Source organism: Berghia stephanieae, chromosome 2, assembly GCF_034508935.2.
Source record: "Berghia stephanieae isolate SIO BIC M18660-M18661 chromosome 2, UCSD_Bste_1.3, whole genome shotgun sequence".
NCBI classification, from domain to species: Eukaryota; Metazoa; Mollusca; class Gastropoda; order Nudibranchia; family Aeolidiidae; genus Berghia; species Berghia stephanieae.
The window spans coordinates 85,049,308-85,070,306 of NC_088361.1; the positions used below are offsets into that span (position 1 = coordinate 85,049,308).

Genomic DNA, 20,999 nt, shown 5'->3' on the forward strand with positions numbered 1-20,999 from the left:
ACATATGAAAAGTTCTAGCCAGGATGAAGAATAAAAAGTACAGATTTTCTTTTTTAGAACCACGATGGCCGCCGTTGCTGGGCGACGTGACATCAGACTATTGAATCCAATTATTATTATTATTATTTTTATTTTATTTTCTTTATGCCTTTTGCGCCACGATATCATAAGATATCGTCGCCTTGGCATTCCACGAAGGAATATAGATAACTCATCAAACAAGATGTCTGATGTCAACAGGAATCACCCATGTTGTCCAAGTGAGCAAATTGGGGGTTAATAATCTTGCTCAAGAAAAAAAAACGAAAGTGCCTGAAGCGGGGCTCGAACCATCCTTAACCACTCTGCCACGCTAATAGTCACACTATTTTGCACAAATGAAATACAGGTACAGAGTCAGATAAATTTACTAAATTTATACCATCCACTTGTGTACAGAAAAGTGAGTAGATCAGGCACTTATGTTGATAATAACAAGAAATGAAGTGAGTAGGAAAGTGCCAGAAGACAACAGAAAATAAAAACTTCGCGGTGGCGATGAGGGCTCTAACCCGCGACCTTATTTGTACAACTCCGCCTGGCCGGGGAGATCGTGATTTTACCGTATGAGCTATCTTGTGTACGAATGTTTCCGTCGAGTAACTTGAAACAGGAAACAAGGGAGATAAGTATGATGTTAAGTTCTTCGACTGAATCGATGAAGTTGATGGTGTCTAAGTGTGTCTTCTGTACAAGTACAACGTAACTTAGAATACAGGACAGGGAACCGTTGGGACAAAATAATCATTGTGTAAGGTAAGTTTCTTTTTATTTTGGAGCACATTTTTCCATATTTTCGACTCGTTCCATAACATTGCTATCAATTCCAAGGAATGTCCTATATGATTCCGATCCAATTTCAATCCAATATTACGACAACTCCCCTCCCTCAAAGCAAACCACTGCAGTTTTTGAAGTTATTGCATTAATAGTCTTTGATTCTAATAAAATAAATATTCATATGAAATTGGCACATTCAGCCTGTTAGACCTGGTGGAAACTACTTTGCGATGGACTAACGTCAACGTCCTATCCAAATCAAAAGGTAGCAAGCAATTGCTATTGTCCATTCACGCTATAGAAACCGGGATAAACTCTATCCGTGGAGTTCATGGATATCCATTTTTGTACATGGAGTAAAAAAATATTTACAATTGTCTGAAGAAGGGTTTTGAGCCCGAAACATTCATAATTCATTGTTTACTGTTTAGTATTTTGTTCTTTTTAAAAACTGTTTTAGTTTATGTGCACCTATTTAGAAAGGTCCACAACTTCTACCATATTTATTAAGCTTTTTTTCTCTAGAGATGTGAGCATTAAAAAAATATTTTCTTTTCTATAGAACAGATCCCTTTTTAAAATAAAAAGTTGTAGTTTTGGAAACAATGTCCATTTTTTCTCTTTGTGATACGTATCAGTTTCCCCTCACTGTTTTGACCATATCTCAAAAACTATAAGTGCCACAATCATAAAACCTATATGAATTTTGATTGTTTTTGTGCAAGGAATCCAAGGAAACAATTTTCAGAATGATTTGACAACTTTGAAAATTTAGTGAGACTACCCTTATTATTATTAGGAAGTGTCAATTGCCAAGGAGTGAGTCCTTGGTAGTTGACGGTTCATCAATTGCCAAGGAGTCAAATTGGAACTCTTCAGCCGCATGTGGTGATTTCAGTCGGGCCTCACTCACTCAGCTGCATGTGGTGATTTCAGTCAAGCCTCGATTTGCGCGCATACGAATCTCGAACCCCATCACTTTCTTTTCTTCCATTCGCCATTCACTCATTCCTTGTCAATCGTTGTGGAAAGGATCAAGTCCACACTTGTTGGCATTTGTTTTTAATTTTTATGTCTTTTCACGAATTCCAAGATGAGTTAAAATAATATCAAACAAAAATTACTGTTGATTTCGGATTCAGCGGGGGAAAAAAAAACAGAAGGACGAGGTGGCAAATCCCTGCCAAAATGTCCTAGATTAAAAAAGAAAAGTAAGATTTCCTTTATTTTAAAGGAAATATACTGCACATCGTCTTAATACGGAATAATTAACGTAAAACATTTGTGCAACAAGATCAATCCGTGGCATTAATAGTAAATAGTTGATGATCTACCAACTGGCAAGGTCCGTAACAAAAAGAGGAAAATGAGAGAGAGAGAGAGAGAGAGAGAGAGAGAGAGAGAGAGAGAGAGAGAGAGAGAGAGAGAGGGGGGGGATGACAGAGAAATACATACACAGAGGAAAAAATGGCAGAGAGGGAAAAGAGAAAATGACAGAGAGAGAGAGAGAGTGTGTGTGTGTGATAGAGAAAAAAAAAAGAGAAAATGACACAGAGAGAGAAAGAAGAGTAAAAGAGAGTATTAATTAATATTAATACATAACATCACTCTGTGGCAATGCAACACTTCGTGACACTAAAGGTACTCCGTGGCAGTTAAAAGTACACATGCGTAGTTGATGAACTGACACGGTCCTTGGCAATTGACGATTTGACAATTGTCAAGGTCCTTGGCAATTGACGCTACCTTATTATTATTATTACTAGAACTAATCACTATTACTCATCTCAAGTATTACTATTACTATTAATATTATAAATCATTTATTTCATTCAATTCAAATTCAATATTTCAGAAGCAGCACTCTGTTGTAAACAGCATTTATCAATCTTTCCCGTTTTTCTTTTACTTTTATTTATAGGATGTCGAACCAAGACAGCTCTACAGTAAAAGATCGAAGTTTGTTGAGAAAAAGCAGTAGTCAAAAAATGGTTCTGAAGGAAAAAGTGGTACAGATCTATGAGGCCTTCTTTCATGTAAGTTGGATTCAATGAGGAATATAATGTTGCAAGTTACTTTTATTTTTTGTAATCATATACTCACACATGATGATTATGATATTGATGATCATGCTAATCATGCAATGATGATAATAATAATGATAATAATTATAGTAGTGATGATGATTATAATGATAATAATAATGATAATGATAATAATAGTAATAACAACTTATGCTCACTCATTGAGTATAGTAGGGGTCCTGATAGCTCAGTTGGTAGAACACTCGCTTTACACGCAAAGGGACCGAGATCGATCACGGGTGCAGTTGAGATTTTTTCTGACCCCCCCCCCCCCCCCCCCCCTATCCACCCAGCAGTAATTGGGTAGCTGGGTCTGTTAAATAATGTGTAAAGTACTTTGCGATAGACTAGCATCCAATCCAAAGGGTAGTAAGCAATTGCTATTGTCCGTTTCATGCTATAGAAACCGGGATAAACTCCGGTTCTATGGGCCTAAAGGCTCTGAAGAACTACTTTTTACTTTACATTGAGCATAGCATCCATCTATTATGGCTTTCGGTGCATTTTATAAATTAGATTTGATGATCTTTGATTCATTTTTTATTTCTTATGGCAGAAAACACAAGAAGGCCCAAAATGGGGGTCTCCTTTTGAAATAAACTTATTTCTATGAAAAAATCCAAATTCACTTTTTTTTTGGTGTGTTTTGTGTTGATTTATGGTTAAGGAACCTGTGTGAGCAGTTTGAAAAAAAAATATTTTGTTGTTATTAAGATATTGTTTGTTGAAGTGTTTTTTTTTATGGGTTTTGGCGACAACAAACGTTTTCATTTCAGCCACGGTAGTTTCGGAAAACTTCGTTAAAGAAACATGAAATCAACTCAGAAATTCTTTGAATGGCCATATTTTGTGAAATAAAACATTAAAAAATCGGAGAATGAGTTTCATTTTTAAAAATAATTATGATTTCATGCTTAAAATAAAGAAAAACGGCCGTTTTCGAAAACACAAAGTTTTGGGGACTTCGTAATTCTTCCATAGCGAGGCTCTTACTTCCTGTAAAATACGAGTCAAAACATCCGGTGTCTACATCGTTTTTCCATAGCTGCAGTTTTTGTTTACGGCCCTAAAACGTTATCCGATAACTTCGACGAGTGAAAATTGGTAAGTTGACTATTTTTATTATAATTATAAGTATTTTAGTATAATCATTGTGAAATTCAAAGGATTTGTGTTAGTTTTAATGCCCGTTTTTCTGTGTGTCGCTCTTCCATAGCAGTTTTTCCATAGCAGAATCAAGCCGGCTTCGATTGTTTTGATTCTGATAATTCCATTTCTAATCCCTGAAAGTCGATAATCGACTTATTTTATTGTAAATATATGATGAATAACAAGATAGAAACCCACAACTACGCAGGATGATGTTATTTTGGCTTGAAATGCCTTGATTTAATGTGCGATACGGCAAAGTTTGGAAAACTGCTATGCCACAGAATAGCGAAACCAATATGGCGGCTGATTCACGATAATGGCATGGCTGGCGACCCATAAGAAATCAACTAAATTTAGATTAAATTTATGAAAATGATAAATAGACGTTATTTTTATCAAATTTGAATAGAATTATGTTCCCTTTCATTTAATTTGATTCCCACCATTTTTCTTTCTTGTATGATTCAGATAACATCAGTAAAATTTCTCTAATTAGTTGTACATTTATTTCAGCTACTTTTCTTCATATAAATATTTCGATGATTATATGTTATTAGACTCATTATTAATATTATTTGCTAATTTGTATATTTTTCTTTGGGCAGGTTCTTTTATTATTTCATATTGCATTACACTTCTTAACATATGAGATATAAACACAACTTTCTATTTGACTTTAATGTAATACCAGAACCATATTTACTTATCTTTCCCAGATCAGACTGTCCAGTGGTGAAGGTGGGGGAGTACCTCAAAATAACATGCGAGATAAACAAGCTCACAAAGACTTTTTTTGCTGTTGTAAGAAGTTTTTCATACCTTTAATGCAATATTTTGTAATATTTATAACTCATTTTCATGTTTTCTGAAGTTGCAGGTGGTAAGTAAGCTGTTGTTTGACTTTGAAATTTGAATTTTTTTTTTATGATAAGAATATACCTATCATCTTGTTTCTTGTAATTTTTCCACAGGTTTCAACCCCACCAGAGCCTTCTTCTGATGCTCCATTCGTGCGATTCATGCGGAAGGGCCCTGGCAAGAGTTATGTGTTTGGTGATGTTCCAGATGAAAGCTTCATCAGTCAGGGCCCTCCGGACAACTACCGCTGGACGAAAGTGCCCTCGGAGCAAGTTACGATTGATAACAGGAGGCACTATTTTTAAAATTATAATTGATTGTATATATTAACCTTTATTTGTATTTGCTGTATATATATTAGATTTATTGATTATTTATAACATTTCAAAGAATTTTATACTTTAAAATAAAAAAAACATGAAAACTTCAAATTTTTCCGACTCGTGTCCTTTTGTATTTTTTTTTTTTTTACATTTAAAAAAAAAATATGGCATGAATCCTGCTATTATTTTGAGAAAAATGCATGGGCTGCTTAGTTATGCTGTTTTAAGATGATTTCAAATGCCTGGGGGCAGGTTTGCATTGAAATTTTGGTGATCCTGAGAATTACCAGAAATTTTCAAAAAAACGGAAGAGTTGTCTTTCTTTGACAATTTCTCTTCATGTAAGAGGCCTGCTGCTCTCAAAAGCTATTTTTTCTGAATCTGCAATGATTAACCTTTCATTTGATACCAAATATGATGTGTTTGGAGTATTTTGAAAATTGGTCAAAATGGGCCCCAAAATGAAAACCCTCTGAGACCCTTTGTGTTTTCCGCCTTATTCGTATGAGTATGAAATGCTTCGGACAGAGGAGTGATTTGGAAGCTAATGCATCCTCTTAGGTAATCACATAATGCAATTGAATTCAGACTCTTACAAATTATCAAAAGGGGGAAAAGGAGTAACAGTTTATACAGGTCAAATTAAATTTTTAAAATATGAAAATTTGAGAAAGCATTCACGCCTTTAGGATTTTACCTCATTAGGCTTCAGGCAGCATCCTTCGATTCTTTTCTTTATCACAACAAGAGGAATAGTATAATTGATGAAAAGAGAGAAAGGCTGACATCAGAACAAGAATGGCATTACCTTAGTAGCAAAGTATGGAAGTTAGATCATATCATTTTAATGAAGCTAATAAGATTCTTCTAGTCAATGTGAAATTGATGCTGATGTAATGAATAGATGTGAATGGTGGACACTGATATAGGATTTGATGAATGAAATGAATACTTGTAAAGAAAGATCAAAAGTGAGGGGAAATAAGCAGGGTAGGAGGCATTATTGGACATAAAGAAATAAGAATGAGAAGTTGGAGATAGATGGAGGTTAAACTAATTAAGTCTAATTAATTAACTAAGTAGCTAATTTATACTATAAGTAAGGCAAGCATTGTGATTTAGTCATGGGTGAACAGAAAGGACAATTAGGAGCAAAGAAAACACCCCCAAAAACCTGAGCTTTTATATAGCGCTATATCCACTAAACATGCTCAAAGCGCTTAACAAAGGGTCCCTGACCCAATAGCAACATGTAACTGTAGAATGAGACATGATTCCTGTAAGGCGATATTACAATTTTTAACGGCAGAGACAACACTGTTAAATGCCAGGTACTCATTTTACACCTGAGTAGAGAATGTGAGTAAAGAGCCTTTTCCAACGACTCAACTATGTGCCGAGCGAGGCTCGAAGCCAGGACCTTCCGACCCAAGAGCGAGTGTCATACCACAAGACCACATAGCTCTGCACAAAGACATTGTTTTGAAAGAGAGAAGTAGAAACTGAGCTGGTATGACTGGACTGTCTGAGATCCAAATGAAGTGGAAATCCTTTGTGACTTCTTTACTCTCGACAGGGTTGTGAGGCATGATGATCAAAATGATGATCAAAATTCAACCGATTTGTATTTTGTTGGATTGTTTGAAATTGAAAGAGGCCACAAAGTAGTTGTATACACTTTTCATGTCTCCTTTTTGCCCTGTAAATCATTGAATCCTGTCTAATGATTTGACAGCTATTTAGTTCAGTCGTAGAATATGTCAAGTCATTTCATTGCTGATTTTATCTGGCTGGTTTTTATTTACACTTTGTAACTTTGTAAATGAAAATTAAAAGTCAAATGTATTTTTGAGTACTTGCAAAATATTTGATTTGGAAACATTTTTGATTCACAGGGAGAAGACCCATCATTATCAAATCCAAATTTTTGGGATGAGCTTTTTCTGTTGAAGGTGAGTTTATTTTTTAAGGAAACAATTAAAAGGGGCAAAATGCACAGTGTATTTTTATTTTTATTCTTTACATGGAGTATGATTAATCATTATCCTGGATTGATGTTTATCACTGCGGATTGTCTTTTTGATTTGAATTTCCAATTGAAACATGAGGAAGGATTTCTGGGATGTAGTGAGAATGCCTTGTCACAGTAGACCAGAGCCTACAAGGCAAATGAAGCCTGAGTTTATCCCCATTACAATACCGGTAAATGAGCTGTAACAATTGCTTGTTGCCCTTCGGATAGAATGGCAGCCTGATGCAAAGTTCCACAAGATCTAATCAAATAAGCTTCAACCTATTCCTGGAAGGTGGACGGGGTAGTCAGAAAAATAATCAATTCAACCTGGATTAAAAATTGGATCATTCGATTTTGAGTCAAGTGTTCCACTAATTAAGCTATAGCGACCCCTCCTTAACTGCGTCAATATTTGTTACATTTGTGGCATAATGCAGATTGAAAAACGTTTTAAAATTAAATATATTAAAGATCTAATACAGTTTTCTAAAATTTTATTTTATTTTATTATATGTTTTTTTCTTTTTCTGCTTTTAGATTTAAAGACAGAAATCAAAGGTTAAGACTGACATGATAGGTTTAGCAAATAAGAAAAAATAAAATTGGTAAGATTACCAATAAGTATCTAAAAACTTTTCTCTTTTTACAGTATTCTCACATCTTACTTTCCCCTGCAATGTTGTTTCTGCAGCAGGTTAACTTCACTGCATCATCAGGGCAAAATGAAATAACAAAATGGTTCAGGCCCCTTAAATAATCGAACACTCTAAAGATTCGCACACATCAATATCTCATGAAATAAAAATTGCTTACAATATTCAGTTTATTTATAAATACTGCCTTTTCCTTCCATTACAGGTTAATACTCAGTTTATTGAGAGTGAGATAGAAAAATTAAGTGGAAATAGCCTCGTGGACTTGAAGGTGAGAATTGCCTTTTGAAAGAAAACTGTTTGTTTTTGTTTTATTTGATGTTGTGTTATTTGTTCCATATTAAAAAAAAAAAAGAGAAATCTTTTGAAAACTCAAGAACCGCCATTTTAATCAGGGAATTATGTATGATATTAAAATCATAAACTGAATAAGATGTTTTTTGATTTTCATTTTTTTTACAGCTTTTTTTCATAAATCATTCATGAGCTAACTTACTCTCTTTTCACAGCAGAGGCAAACTCATATGAATAATCATGTTGTTGATTTCTAATTCCCCCAGGAGAACTTTAATTTGCTTTTCTTCCAAGCCACACGAGCGTTAAAAGAGGATAACAATATCAGGAAGGTTAATGCTCTACATGTAAGTACAAGCTGTATTGTGAAAAGATGAAAATTTGTGAATGTGATTTTAAAATTTAAGAAAAACAAAAAATCAAACTTGAAAATCTTTTTCATTAGAAAGACACACTATATTAAAAAAAGATGAACCTAGAGTATATTTTTTTTTTGTAAATGGAGTGAATTAAAAATAAAACGAAAAACAACCACAAAAATAAACAAAGACAAAAAGAAAACAAAACAACGATAAAAAGATCGCTAAGTGTCCAATGGTTTCTCTCAAAATGAATTTTTTATACCATTACTCAATTTATACACAGATAAGACCTTCAACATTGACTCTGAAAAGTAATTATTTGAAATATGATAATTGTATCTTTGTTTTTTAGATCAACAATGATTATTTGAAATAGTCAATAATATGGCAAGCTTCTACTCTGGTCATTTGCAATTTTCAATATATTTTGTGCTGTTATAGTATTTAATGTAAGCTTCAACATTTACATTCTAATCACCACTACCACTGATGCCACATGAAACACCATCAACACCTTCACCATTTTTGTTTAAGGAAAACATTGTTTGGAAATTTCATTCATAAAAAAGAGAGAAAAAAAAGAGAATAAATATTTGCAGATGGACACGTTAATACTGGGGTACTTTCTCATGGGACAGTCTAAAAGTTTTGAAAATCATTTGCTCAATTTACTCAATTTGAAATGCACTTTAAGTAATTTTTTATTTTTTTCCCCTTTCTTTATGGTTACTGAAATTGTTATTAAAATTTTACAATTATTATATCACCATGCAATGTTTGTATTCCTATCTTATTCACAGACTCTGTGTGCTTTAGTGAGGGGGATATTTAAGAAGAGTCATGGCAACTATGGCTTTGATGTCATCAACATTTTGGTTGGTTTTGACGCCGCCGAAAATGTCATGCAGGTAAATTGTTTTCTTTGTTTTTTTTTTTTATTTTTATCTTTAACTTTTGAATTGTTTATATTTTAAAAGTCTTGATTTGTCCTATTGGTGCTTTTGTCCTCCTATGACTGAAGCAGGAGATCATTCGTTGACAATCTTTTAAGGTCCTTATTCATAGATCTGCCCGAATAAAAATTTGTTCATCAAATACAGATTTTTTTTTATCTTTAAGCCAAATTCAGATATTATTTTTCACCAAAATTTTAATTTGTAAATAAATTTTTTTTTAGAAAAATGTCGCGATAAATACTTTTACTTTGCTCGAAAATTGAAAGTTATAGAACTAAATTAAACTATAACATGCATTTTGGGTTGTTGCACATTTTCTTTTTCTTTAAGTTTGGAATGATAAATAAAAAATATATGCCTTTTTTGCCAGCTCTGTTTTCATCCTAGTCCTTTGCAATGTAAAGACAGGATAATCTTATATAATAGTTTTAAAATATATTTTAAATCATTTCAGTCATTGATTGATAGCATCAACATGTTTCTCACCGATGATTGTCCTACAAGTCTGAAGCAGCTTGCTCTTAAATTTCTAGTGGTGTTAGTCACAGTAAGTCTACATATTTTTAGTTAAATATTCCTTTTTTAAAAGTTTTTCTTTTCCATATCAATCAATATTTTGTTCTATTTTGTAGTTCTTTAATTGTGTTCATTTAACCTTGGCTGACAACATTTTAAATGAAATATTTAATTTTTGAAAATGGCTGTTGTCCATACACCAAAAGCTCATTTTCATGTCCATGAATTTTTTGAAAATCTTTAGGTAATCTCAGTATGAAATGGTCTCTTTTAATTTTTATTAAGAGTGCTTGTTGTCTATTTCAGATGCTTTTTACATCAGACATAATAGTATAATTTTCTTCTGTGTTAAACAAACTATAACAATTTTGAAAGTCTGAACATTGAATAGCTCAGAAATAAAAATCTACACTCTGTTATAATTTTATATTTAAAAAAAGCTAATTGAATGTATTGAGTAATCAAGTAGCATTTTCACGGTAATATTATTGTCAGTTGAAATAATATTTATTATAATTTCCATATAAAAAAGAAAATTAACCACCATAATTTTGTTTGAACAGGCAACAGATAATATCAGTCAAAACACAATGTTGGAATATCTTCTTATAAACAGTGTCTTTGAATCACTTGTACAGGTGAGTTAGTTCTGACAATGTGCAAAACCAAATTTATAGATTTTAAACAAAAAGCGTTGAATTAAAATTTATATATTTTTTTCAATTCGGTATTTGAACGCTTGCTAAATTCTTTTAAAAGTACATAAGGTTCATATTATAATACTTGACTTGTTTGTATGCTGGATCTATTCACACTATTGTAATCTGTTTCTGGTTTAGTATTTATACATACATGTAAGAATTGAATTAGATGTGAAATTCCATGTAATATCCACTGAATCTTGGGTTAATGCAAATGCTTTTTTTTTTTTTCAAATTGAAAAGCATTCAATCCATGAAATTAGTAGCCTTCTTACACATCAGTCGCACCTCTTACTCATTTGCCAATCTCTGTATAATGCACATTTCAATTTTTAAACAATCAGATCCTTGGAAATAGAAATATGAGACCAGTCCTTGGCCACGATGCTGTCCTTTTGCTCACCCTTCTTGTGCAATACAGAAAATATGAGGTAATTGTCAGTGGCAGCTATTGTTATTATTTCGATTTTTTATCATGATGTATAGGTTTCATTTAGTGAATGTGTGTCATGTCTGGTTTGCAGTGTCAATTGTTTTATTTTAAGTCATGACCTGCCTGATGTTTATTGTGTGCTGATTTCTTTCTTTCATTCTTTTAAAAAAAAAAAATTTTTACAATTTATTATTATTAATTTTTTTTTGTAACCAATCCCCATCCCTGGATTATATACAGGTGTTTAAATTTATTCTTTCAGTCTGCAAATCCCTACATTGTCAAGTTGTCCATCTTAGATGATGAATTGGCACTGACGGTATGTATTATATTAATTTTTTGACTCAAAAATAAGTTATGAATATTTGAAAAAATTAAACGACTTTTTTTTTCATTTGATTTTTAATAATAATTTCACACTTACAATGATTTCAGAAATTGCCCTGTATTTTAAATACCAAAAGATCTTGATACCGAATAGAATAATATTGCTTCTGAGAGACTCAATGAAGAAATAAGTATTTCATAATGCTTCATTATTTTATTTCGAATTATTTAATTTGATATTTCTTTTTGTTTTTGTTTTTTTTTTCTTTTCTTTCAAAATTTAATGGATGGTTTTTAAATTCAAGTTTTTTTTGTTGTTTTTTTTTGGATTAGTTTGTTATAATATGTCTTCAAATATTTATTTTAATTAGTATTTGTAGAGGCCTGATGTCAGGCTCAATCTATCTATATTTTAATTTTAAATCCCATAGGGTTATGCACAGATTGTTTCACAGTTATTGCTGCAGTTCAATAGGTAAGTATAGAAAGTCTGTTGTTAAAAAAGATTTCTTTGATGTGTTGTAGTTGATAGCACTCTCGTATTTGTTCCATAATTTAAAAACCAATGGGATGACAATCACATACTTTCTTATGATGGAGATTGAGGCAAGAAAACTGGACCTGTACATTTCAATGCAAAAGAATCGTTGGCTGTTTCTTTTTTCAACAATGCGAATGGGTCTGTGTATACAGTTAACACAACTTGAAATTATTCCTCTTATTGTAGTCTCTGTTAACCGATCTAAGTGCCCAAGAATCTTGCCTCTTGATTTTTATATTTTTGCTACATTATCCTTTCACATTAGATGATAATTTCATACCACGACTCACAGATAAATGGAATTTTTTTTTTTTTAGGGGGGGGGGGGGTCCCTTTTTTTTTTTTGGTACTTTCTGTATTTTTTTGTTTTGTTAATAAAGGACTTGTGCAACAGCTGTTCTTTTTATTTTCTTTATTGACGCCTATTCAATTTATCTTTATGCTGCTATGTTTGATTTATACACTCTTAATGTGATCAATTTTCTCAGGGTAATTTTAATTATTTTTCACTTAAACAGAGATTATGAAAGTCAGAATGAAGAGCCAAGTACAGGATGGTTTTCAACTCTTGCAAGCATGGTGAGTTGTTTTTATTGATAAAAAGATAACAGTGATAAAAGAGCAAATATGATACAATTCTTTTAATGAGTTTTTATGCCTAATCTCCACGGTATAGGAGGTTGTCTTTGGATCTTTTCAATTTCCATGATCTGTCCATAGTGTAGGACTTGGGCTTTAAAATGCTTTTCATGAGAATTTTTGGTAAAACAAATTAACCTTTGAAAGCAAGTGCTTATAAGAAATCTGAACAACTTTTTTCCAAGTACAGCTATGTGGTCTTGTGGTATGTTGCTCGCTTTTGGATTGGAAGGTCCTGGGTTTAGCCTCGCAGCGCATGGTTGAGTCTTTGGAAAAAGGCTCTTCTTTACTCACATTATCTCAATGTACTCAGGTGTAAATGAGTACCTGGCTGTTAACAGTGTTGTCTCTGTTGGAAAAAAATAAGATTGCCTAATAGGCATCATGTTTCATTCTACATGTTTCGTTTTGCTGTTGGTCAGGGACCCTTTGTACAGCGCTTTGAGCATGTTTCGTGGATATTGCGCTATGTAAAAGCTCAAGTTTTAAAAAATAAAAGCTGAAGTTTTAAAATACATGCAATCATTTTATTAAGATAAATAGAGGATGGTGTTTGATTCAATATGTATTGAAAAATATTCTTGGAGAGATTATATTGGAGGAGAAATAAATATAACCAATTTTATTTGTTAATTATGTAAGTTCAGGGTGTCCATCAAAGTTGGAAAGTTGGATTTGATTTTGGTCGGAGTTTTAAGCCTTAGTAGAAAAAACAAATACAAAACAAAAAATCAAACAACAAAAAAACAAGAACACAAAGAGTTTATTGAGTGTGAAAAGCAATGCTCTTCAAATAGATGTTATAGAGAAGCATGCTATGACTTAGTAATATTTTGCTTTCCTTTATTCAGCAGTATACCTATGCTTTTGTCAGTTCTAAATTGTTTTGGATCTTATTTAAATATTACTGCTGTTGTTTTATGAAAATGCTAGTTTGTTATTAACAAAAAATGAATGTAATATGTTTTTCTCTTTCAGGTTGGAAGCATGTTTGTTGCGGAAGAGAAGAAAATGGAGCTTATGAGGTTAGCTTTTTGAAAAATGTTATTTTCTTCATGAGATACTAATAAGGACCATTTTAATCAAATATAGGAAAGATACAAAAATCATGAATGAGAATTTTTGAATATATCTCCATCAATTTTTTTGTAGCATTTTTCTTCTCATATAAAAAAAAAAAAAATTCTGTGGAGTGGATGTTATAGGTTGACTTACTTGACTTAAGCCTCTTGATTCCTTGTGGACCTTAGGGCCGCAACAGCACTCTTCCATCTAACTCGATTTTTAGAGGTCTTCCTTATCTGGGCCGAGGTTTGTCTGGCTTCCTTCAACTTGGTCTCGATGCTTCGTTATAGGTTGAAAGATTGTTATTTAATTTATAATATTCATTTTTTTTTCTCATTTTTATTCACAGAGCAAATGACTCATTGTTACTGGCTCTTTACGAGGCAATTCATCTGAATAGAAACTTTATCACAGCCTTGACACATGTGAGTCCAACCAATTTTGGGCAATATTTGGCATTTAAAAATTATTTGACACAATTTAGCTCATATTTCTTATTACTAAGCTAACGCATTTTTCCGGTTAATTAAATGTATGAGCAGAAACTTTTTATAAATGTAACAATATTCCATTTAGGTGTTTTTCTCAGATTTTTCAAAAGATAAAGATTTGCATATCACTTTTTATTTGTAACAATTTTATTTATATAAGTTATCAACAAATCTTTGTTTCAGACTAATTGTTATATGAGTTTCAAACAATTAATTTCTTGTATAAAAAGAACGCTGTGAAAATGATTTAGGACAGTAACGTAAACAATGTCTATGTTCTGTAAACAGATACATATTATGAGCTATATGAAATTTTGCCAAAGGCCATACCCATTAAAAAAAAAGAAAAAAGATAACTCCATTGTTTTTATGTTAATCATTACCATTTTTTTTTTTTGCCCTCCCAGTCACACACTCCAACACCTGCAACCTCTCCACCTTCTTCCCCCATTATCTCATCCCCACCGACGTCCATATCTGAAAGTAAGTCAAAAATGTATAACATGGTGATATACTTATGTTGTCTTCAAACAAGCTAGATTATTCACATAATATGTCCAAATATGCGAAGTTACTGGTTTTGTTTTTCATGCACATTTTCTTGGGTGAATTTTACATGTACCTGAAAATATATTAAAATTGTTATTTTTCACTAACTTCAGTATTAACATGATCATGACCCAAATGTTGTACTTAGTTGGAAAGTTTGGAATGTCTGACTATTCCATTGAGGTAGTTTATTCACTTTGAATGAATGGCCTTTCTTTGGACAGCGATTTTGATTCAAGGCACCAAGCTGACCAAAATCACCAGTGTTTTTCAATTGACTAAATACCTTAACTATGTTTCCCACATTATGTGCAATGCCTTATCCATTTGACTATTCCTTCTTTAATAAAAATCAAACATTTTTTTTTCTTTTTCATTTAATGTTATCTTCAGGTTCTCCAGCCTCCAACACGAGTGGTACAGAAGAAAAGCCTGGCAGTCCCTCTCCCCCACAACCTGTGGTCCAACCTACCAATCTCCTTGTTACATTCCTACAGTACAGCTCTATCGTCACTCAGGAGACAAAAGGTTTGGGCAGAAAAGATAAAAACTACCATCGTTCTCCCCCTTCCCCCTACCTCCACCCCCTTTTTTTCTTCTTTTGGTCTCCTTTTACTTTCTTGCTGTTTTAAATTTCTTTCAATCTTTCTAATTTTCTTTTTATTTCTTTCCTTTTTTTTTTTGTTCTGTCTCGCATAAGTTATTTCATATCATTCATTTTATCAATGCTGTGTTAGGCTCTTGTGTACAACACACAAGAATTACAATCCATGGTCTAAATACTGAACATATGGTCATGTCATTTGTGAATTAAGAATTTTAGGTATTCTTGTGATTTAGAGAAAACTTCATACTATAGAAACAGGGATAAACTCTGACTCCAGGGGCCTTATCGTTGTGTGGACTACTTTGTCGTTTACTTACTGAAATGACCAATTTAAGGCCCATCTCTTCTCTCCGAGAGATTCTATGCATATTGATTTAGAAATACCAATATTTTATTCACAGATATTACACGGTACCACAATGCTAAGCTTTGTCTTATCATTCTAACGTGCATTGCAGAGGTAAGAAAATTGATTTGCATTACATTAAAAAAACAGAAACATTGTCATACTATATGCTATCTCTGCTGATTGAATATTTGTTTCTTCGTTCTTGTACAAGCACTCTTGTTTTGTGATATCAGAATCAAAATCAGTGCGATGACATACCAGAAAAAACACTGCACTTCCACTTGGGGAGAATCGGGTATGAGTCCCGTTGTCGGCACTCCTTGTAAAGCACTTTCAGTACATTTAATGGATATTATGCTATATAATTGCTCAAGTTTTTTTAGTTGTTTTTTTAACCTTGAGCAGGAAACTTAACCCCTATTGCCCACCTTGGGGCGCTGTGCTGTGGCTAATTCCTGGGTTATATTGGTCTCTTGTTGAGATAGACTCAAAAGAGCAATTGACCATGAGGACGAATAATGTGAATTTTTATTTATTCACCAAAGAAGAGAATTACAATTATTCCTGAATTTCTAATGAATATAGTACAACCAGTAAAAAATTTTTTTGGAGAGATTTGGAATAAAACCATTTTCATTATTGCTTCATTTAGGTTTAGAATATAAATTTTACTGACAACTATTGCTTTCTCCTAATAATGTTAACAGACATTTGTTTACTTTTTATTTAATTTACAGGACCAATATGCCAACACCATTATGCATGACGCCAACATGACTTTCAGGGTGCAGTTACACAAGATGGTGTGTAGTTCAGTAATATCTAATTTCATGCATGCAACTTTATGATGGAAATAATCTCTTTTTAAAATTTTTTAAAAATCTTTTTTTTTTTTTTTCTTTGAGAGACTTTACCACCACTGCAAACATAATGGCAATCGTATATTTCTTAAAGGCTTTGTATAAATATTTTTAAAAAATCATCCTTCGAAATGAAATAAATGATGGTTTGTTGTTATGTCTTGTTTGAGTGGCAAATACTATAAATTATATCAGTAATTTGTAATTTGACTGAGAACTCATTGAACTCATTGATCATAGAGCTATTTCAATAGTTTGTCGTAATTAGAAATAAAGAAAAATGATAAAAATGAATATGTTATAATAGATAAATTCTTCTCAAGTGTATAAATTAGATATTTTTATTAGAATCTATTTGAAATTAGTCAGGAGGGGGGGGGGGGGGGACTTTCAAAACTTGTTTGGTAATATCATTTTTTGCCAACAAGAGAGGAAAATACTTGTCTTGTTTGCCTCAATTAAACTTACTGCTAAGTGTTTTGAAACTTGAAATTTTCCCAGATGATTCTATTGAGTCAAATAGATTGCTTGAGACGAGTGTTCATTTATTCTCTATCTTGGTGTAGATTGCTTGAGACGAGTGTTCATTTATTCTCTATCTTGGTGTAACATAGCAGGTTCTGTTTTGAAAGTCACCCCCTCATCTCTTCAATACAACATTTCTCTTCTTAACTCTCTTGAGTTCTCTTGTGAATTGGTTATCCTACAAATTTGTTCTTTTCACTCTTGTTAAACACGATAGAGTTAAGAAAGATTGAGATAAAAATAGATGTCAATTTTCGTTTATGTATACATCTTTAAGAATATTACAATGCCTTGAATAACATAGACTACTAGGTGTATGACATGGCTATCTTTTTCTTAATCTTCTATTTATTGTAGCCCATGAGACACAGAAAAGTGAGGACTGAGTTGAATCCACCATCCAGGCCTCTTATCAACTCTCTTCTGGGTTAGTCTATCTATCATTGTATATAAATGTTTGCATTTGTCAGAACTGTTCTATCATTAAATGATGCATTCTTTCCGAACGATGATTTATCTTGTTAAATTGACAATATAAAATTGCCTGCAATCATTTGATAGGACATGAATGAGCTCCTAGTTACTGTTTGGAGATTAGAGGGACCTGGACCTTCTCAACCCAGCTTGGAAATTTTTTTGCCCATAAGCTGAGTGCTCAAAATGAGCCTGTTACCCAATTACTGCAAGGAGGTTAGAGTGATCACGACACTCACAGTCATGATTATCTTCGTCTTATCTTCGGTGTTGTGACTTGTATGGTTGAAGTTAAAGTTGAAATTTAATTTACAAAGACAAATTATGTTTCGGCTTTCCCTTTTGATGAATAAAACACTAAAGTCCTATGTTCACATATTTTGCTTTATGTTTAAATAGAAGCTACTTTTCTATTTTAATTTTGTTTTATATTTTGAATCTTCAAGCTTCAACTTTGCATTGTATCTTAAAACCCTAGAAGTTTTCTTTTCATCTACTTGCACTTTTGGATTTGCATTCTAACTATTTTGGAACTTTAACCAGTAAAAACCCTTTGTTGAAATAACTCATGATATAAATTGTTTTGTTTAAAATAACAATACAGAGGAATGCGAATATTGCTACTTGGACCTAAAAGAATTAAATAGCAATGATAAAATGGAATAGAACCTTCAATAAATTTAAAAGGACAGATGATGTTGACATTTCGGGTTTCCCCATTTGTCAACAAAAGATGAGTGAGAGATGAAAGGGAGGCACTGTTAAGGCCTTAACGAGCAGCTAACAAAAGCATAGATACTGTTGATGTTGATTCTATTGATTTACCTATCTAGATGACAAGTTCCTTCCTTATTGAGTTAAAATAAATTTATCATTACTTTTCCACAGATCTAATGGTGGAATTTATCTTAAGCCATTTAATGAAGACTTTTCCCATGGAACTGTATATGTAAGTGATGCCGAATCTGTGAACGCATATTTTAATTTACAACTACAGTTTTGCATTTTATAAAACAAGCTGATGAAATGAAATGTGGCATTTTAGGCTTATCTGCTTTTTTTACATCTTAGATATGAAACTATTTCCGATGAGGTGTGATGTTTCAACAATATTTTGATTCTTCAATTACAGTTTAACTGTGAAGTCTTCAAAATAGACTGGTAGAATGGATATTATTTTGAAATTCAAAATATTCTTAATATTAAAAAAATATCTATCTATTTTAATAAATGAATAATTACACGTCTGTAGAAAAAAAATGTCCTTTTTGAGATGCAATAAAAAATTATTATTATTATTATTATTATTATTATTATTATTATTATTATTATTATTATTATTATTATTATTATTATTATTGTTGTTGTATGTATTTGATCAAGTCAAGTCATTTTTCAATTGGAGACTCTGATACATTGACATTAATAAGGTTAAAAGTCATTAGTATTTTGTTTTATAGGTACTAGTTTTATGTTTTGCTCTGCTATTTAAAAAGTTAACCTGCCACATGTGGATACTTTGAAAATGCTCTTGTATTTTAAGATTCATTTTGACTATCATACGGAGACTTTTTAAAATTGGTACACTTGATACACAATCCAAATTTCTTTTGGATATAAATGCATCAGTCCTGGTATTATAAGTAAATACCTTTTATCCTCTTTTTCCAGACGATGTTTAGGGATCATTCACCGAGTGCTGTGCTTCCAAAAGAAGTTGCGGGTTCGCATTCAGTATCCATGGAAACATTTGTGGACAGGTAAATACGCAGTACCATCTCATTTCTGTCAAACATAATGGTTGATAAGGTATAATCTGTTTATTGGCACAACATTGTGAGAAAATGAGAGAGAGAAGGGGGAAGGGGGGGAAGAGTGTTGCACATCTGTGTGAAAAAAGGAAAATAATTAAAAGGATTGCCTATTTGCATGGAATGCATCTGTTTCGGGTTATTCTTCCCTTCATTATTTGCCTGTGCTTCTGGCATCCCATTCAAATTATACAATTGTAATTGACCACCACTTCGACCAACCACAAGTAAATCTATGTATATTTAATGATAAAATAAAGCATCCACTTTTACAATCATTCCTAATCTTGGTAGTTGTATCCTGTTAATAGTACATTGACTTATGTTTCACTTTGTAAATCTTGTATATTTTTATTATGATGATAATGATAATTGTTATTATCATCATCCTTGTCGTCATAATCATCATCATTGTCCTACTCATCATCTTAATCTTTGTCATTGCCATAATCGACATTGTTTTTATTATTATTATTATTATTATTATTATTATTGTTATTATTATCATTATTATTATTATTATTATTATTATTATTATTATTATTATTATTATTATTATTATTATTATTATTATTATTATTATTATTATTATTATTATTTTAAGTAACAGATTGGAATATACTTCTATAGTTGGAACTTCATTCACTTCTTTAATTCCTATGATTATTCAAACCTTTTCAGCACTCATCAATCTTTTGAAGTTCTTGTTGTCCCATGAGTCACAGCTAGTCAAGAAACACAATATCTTCAGTATGGCGTCAAAGGTAAATTTACTGTTCGTGATAAACATCGGGGTGTTTTATAAGCATAATGATATTGAACAAATTACAGATCAATATTTTAAAAAATGTTCATAATTGTAATATGATTCTTTTTACTGAATACTTTTGGCTCTAGAAATTTAAAAAAAAATGGAATCTATTCAAAGGCAATGTTATATGATCCACTGTAATGCAATGTATTTCTAAAAGAAAAAAACAACAAACTCTCTGCCGTGAAATAGGCAAATATACAGTATTTTCTTTATGAATATATTTATTACATACTCTAATTTGCCTGTTACACATCATTTTCAAGAATTGAAAATGGTGGTGTCCATGAATTAATATCTAAAATTTTCGTAACTTTATACCTATAGGTAGAACGAAATTAACGTCACATAGCTCTTTGATATTGTTTGTAGTCAGTCATTTTTAATGAGTAGTTCTCAATAAATTGTATCAATCAGACTATAAACCATTAAGGTTATTCATAGCTTTGTGTGTTGGTACGTTATATGGGTTTTTTTATTGCTAAACTCACATCATCAAATTAATCCTCCACATATACACAAGAAGTTGTTTTTTTTTTTTAATGAACACTTAGCAAATTTCTGTTCGTGCTCAATGTTACTTTCAAACTGTGTTATTTCTTTCTCTTAAATGGGTAAGAACAATGAAATCTTTTAAATAATGATATTTATTTGTTTTTTTTTTCTTTTCAGGCTATAAACATTTTCAACCTGTTTGTAACCTATGGTGATATGTTCCTCCCTAACCCAACTAGCTATGATGAATTGTACTATGAAATAATCAGAATGCATCAAGTATTTGACAA

General features: G+C 31.9%; 2 protein-coding genes across 3 annotated transcripts in view; both read left to right on the plus strand.

Moving 5' to 3' along the window:
- Positions 1–651: 651 nt before the first annotated feature.
- Positions 652–20,999, plus strand: part of LOC144965712 (armadillo-like helical domain-containing protein 3) — a 45,170-nt gene continuing 24,822 nt past the window's right edge. The window contains exons 1-23 of one of the 2 annotated variants that reach the window (XM_078901319.1): positions 652–795; positions 2,741–2,855; positions 7,132–7,188; positions 8,109–8,174; positions 8,464–8,544; positions 9,360–9,467; positions 9,970–10,062; positions 10,595–10,669; positions 11,077–11,163; positions 11,428–11,484; positions 11,924–11,967; positions 12,552–12,612; positions 13,651–13,697; positions 14,087–14,162; positions 14,636–14,711; positions 15,171–15,305; positions 15,786–15,844; positions 16,471–16,536; positions 17,476–17,545; positions 18,481–18,541; positions 19,264–19,352; positions 20,085–20,167; positions 20,887–20,999. The exon at positions 20,887–20,999 is cut by the window's right edge and continues 14 nt beyond it. In XM_078901319.1, coding sequence (XP_078757445.1) covers positions 2,742–2,855; positions 7,132–7,188; positions 8,109–8,174; positions 8,464–8,544; positions 9,360–9,467; positions 9,970–10,062; positions 10,595–10,669; positions 11,077–11,163; positions 11,428–11,484; positions 11,924–11,967; positions 12,552–12,612; positions 13,651–13,697; positions 14,087–14,162; positions 14,636–14,711; positions 15,171–15,305; positions 15,786–15,844; positions 16,471–16,536; positions 17,476–17,545; positions 18,481–18,541; positions 19,264–19,352; positions 20,085–20,167; positions 20,887–20,999 — 1,718 coding nt within the window. In that variant the 5' untranslated portion in view covers positions 652–795; position 2,741. The remainder of the gene's footprint in view (positions 796–2,740; positions 2,856–7,131; positions 7,189–8,108; positions 8,175–8,463; positions 8,545–9,359; positions 9,468–9,969; positions 10,063–10,594; positions 10,670–11,076; positions 11,164–11,427; positions 11,485–11,923; positions 11,968–12,551; positions 12,613–13,650; positions 13,698–14,086; positions 14,163–14,635; positions 14,712–15,170; positions 15,306–15,785; positions 15,845–16,470; positions 16,537–17,475; positions 17,546–18,480; positions 18,542–19,263; positions 19,353–20,084; positions 20,168–20,886) is intronic. The other variant, XM_078901321.1, reaches the window with a different exon arrangement.
- Positions 4,580–5,218, plus strand: LOC144966648 (uncharacterized). The gene is made up of 2 exons (XM_078903408.1): positions 4,580–4,856; positions 5,027–5,218. The coding sequence occupies exons 1-2, from the start codon at positions 4,701–4,703 to the stop codon at positions 5,216–5,218; spliced, it is 348 nt and encodes a 115-aa protein (XP_078759534.1). The 5' UTR covers positions 4,580–4,700.

What these genes read in the sequence shown, in the direction of transcription:
- LOC144966648 (XM_078903408.1), top strand. Translation starts at nt 4,701, where the DNA reads ATGAGATATAAACACAACTTTCTATTTGACTTTAATGTAATACCAGAA. An exon ending in CAAAGACTTTTTTTGCTGTT is followed by an intron (nt 4,857 to 5,026) that starts GTAAGAAGTTTT and finishes ATTTTTCCACAG; the next exon opens with GTTTCAACCCCACCAGAGCC.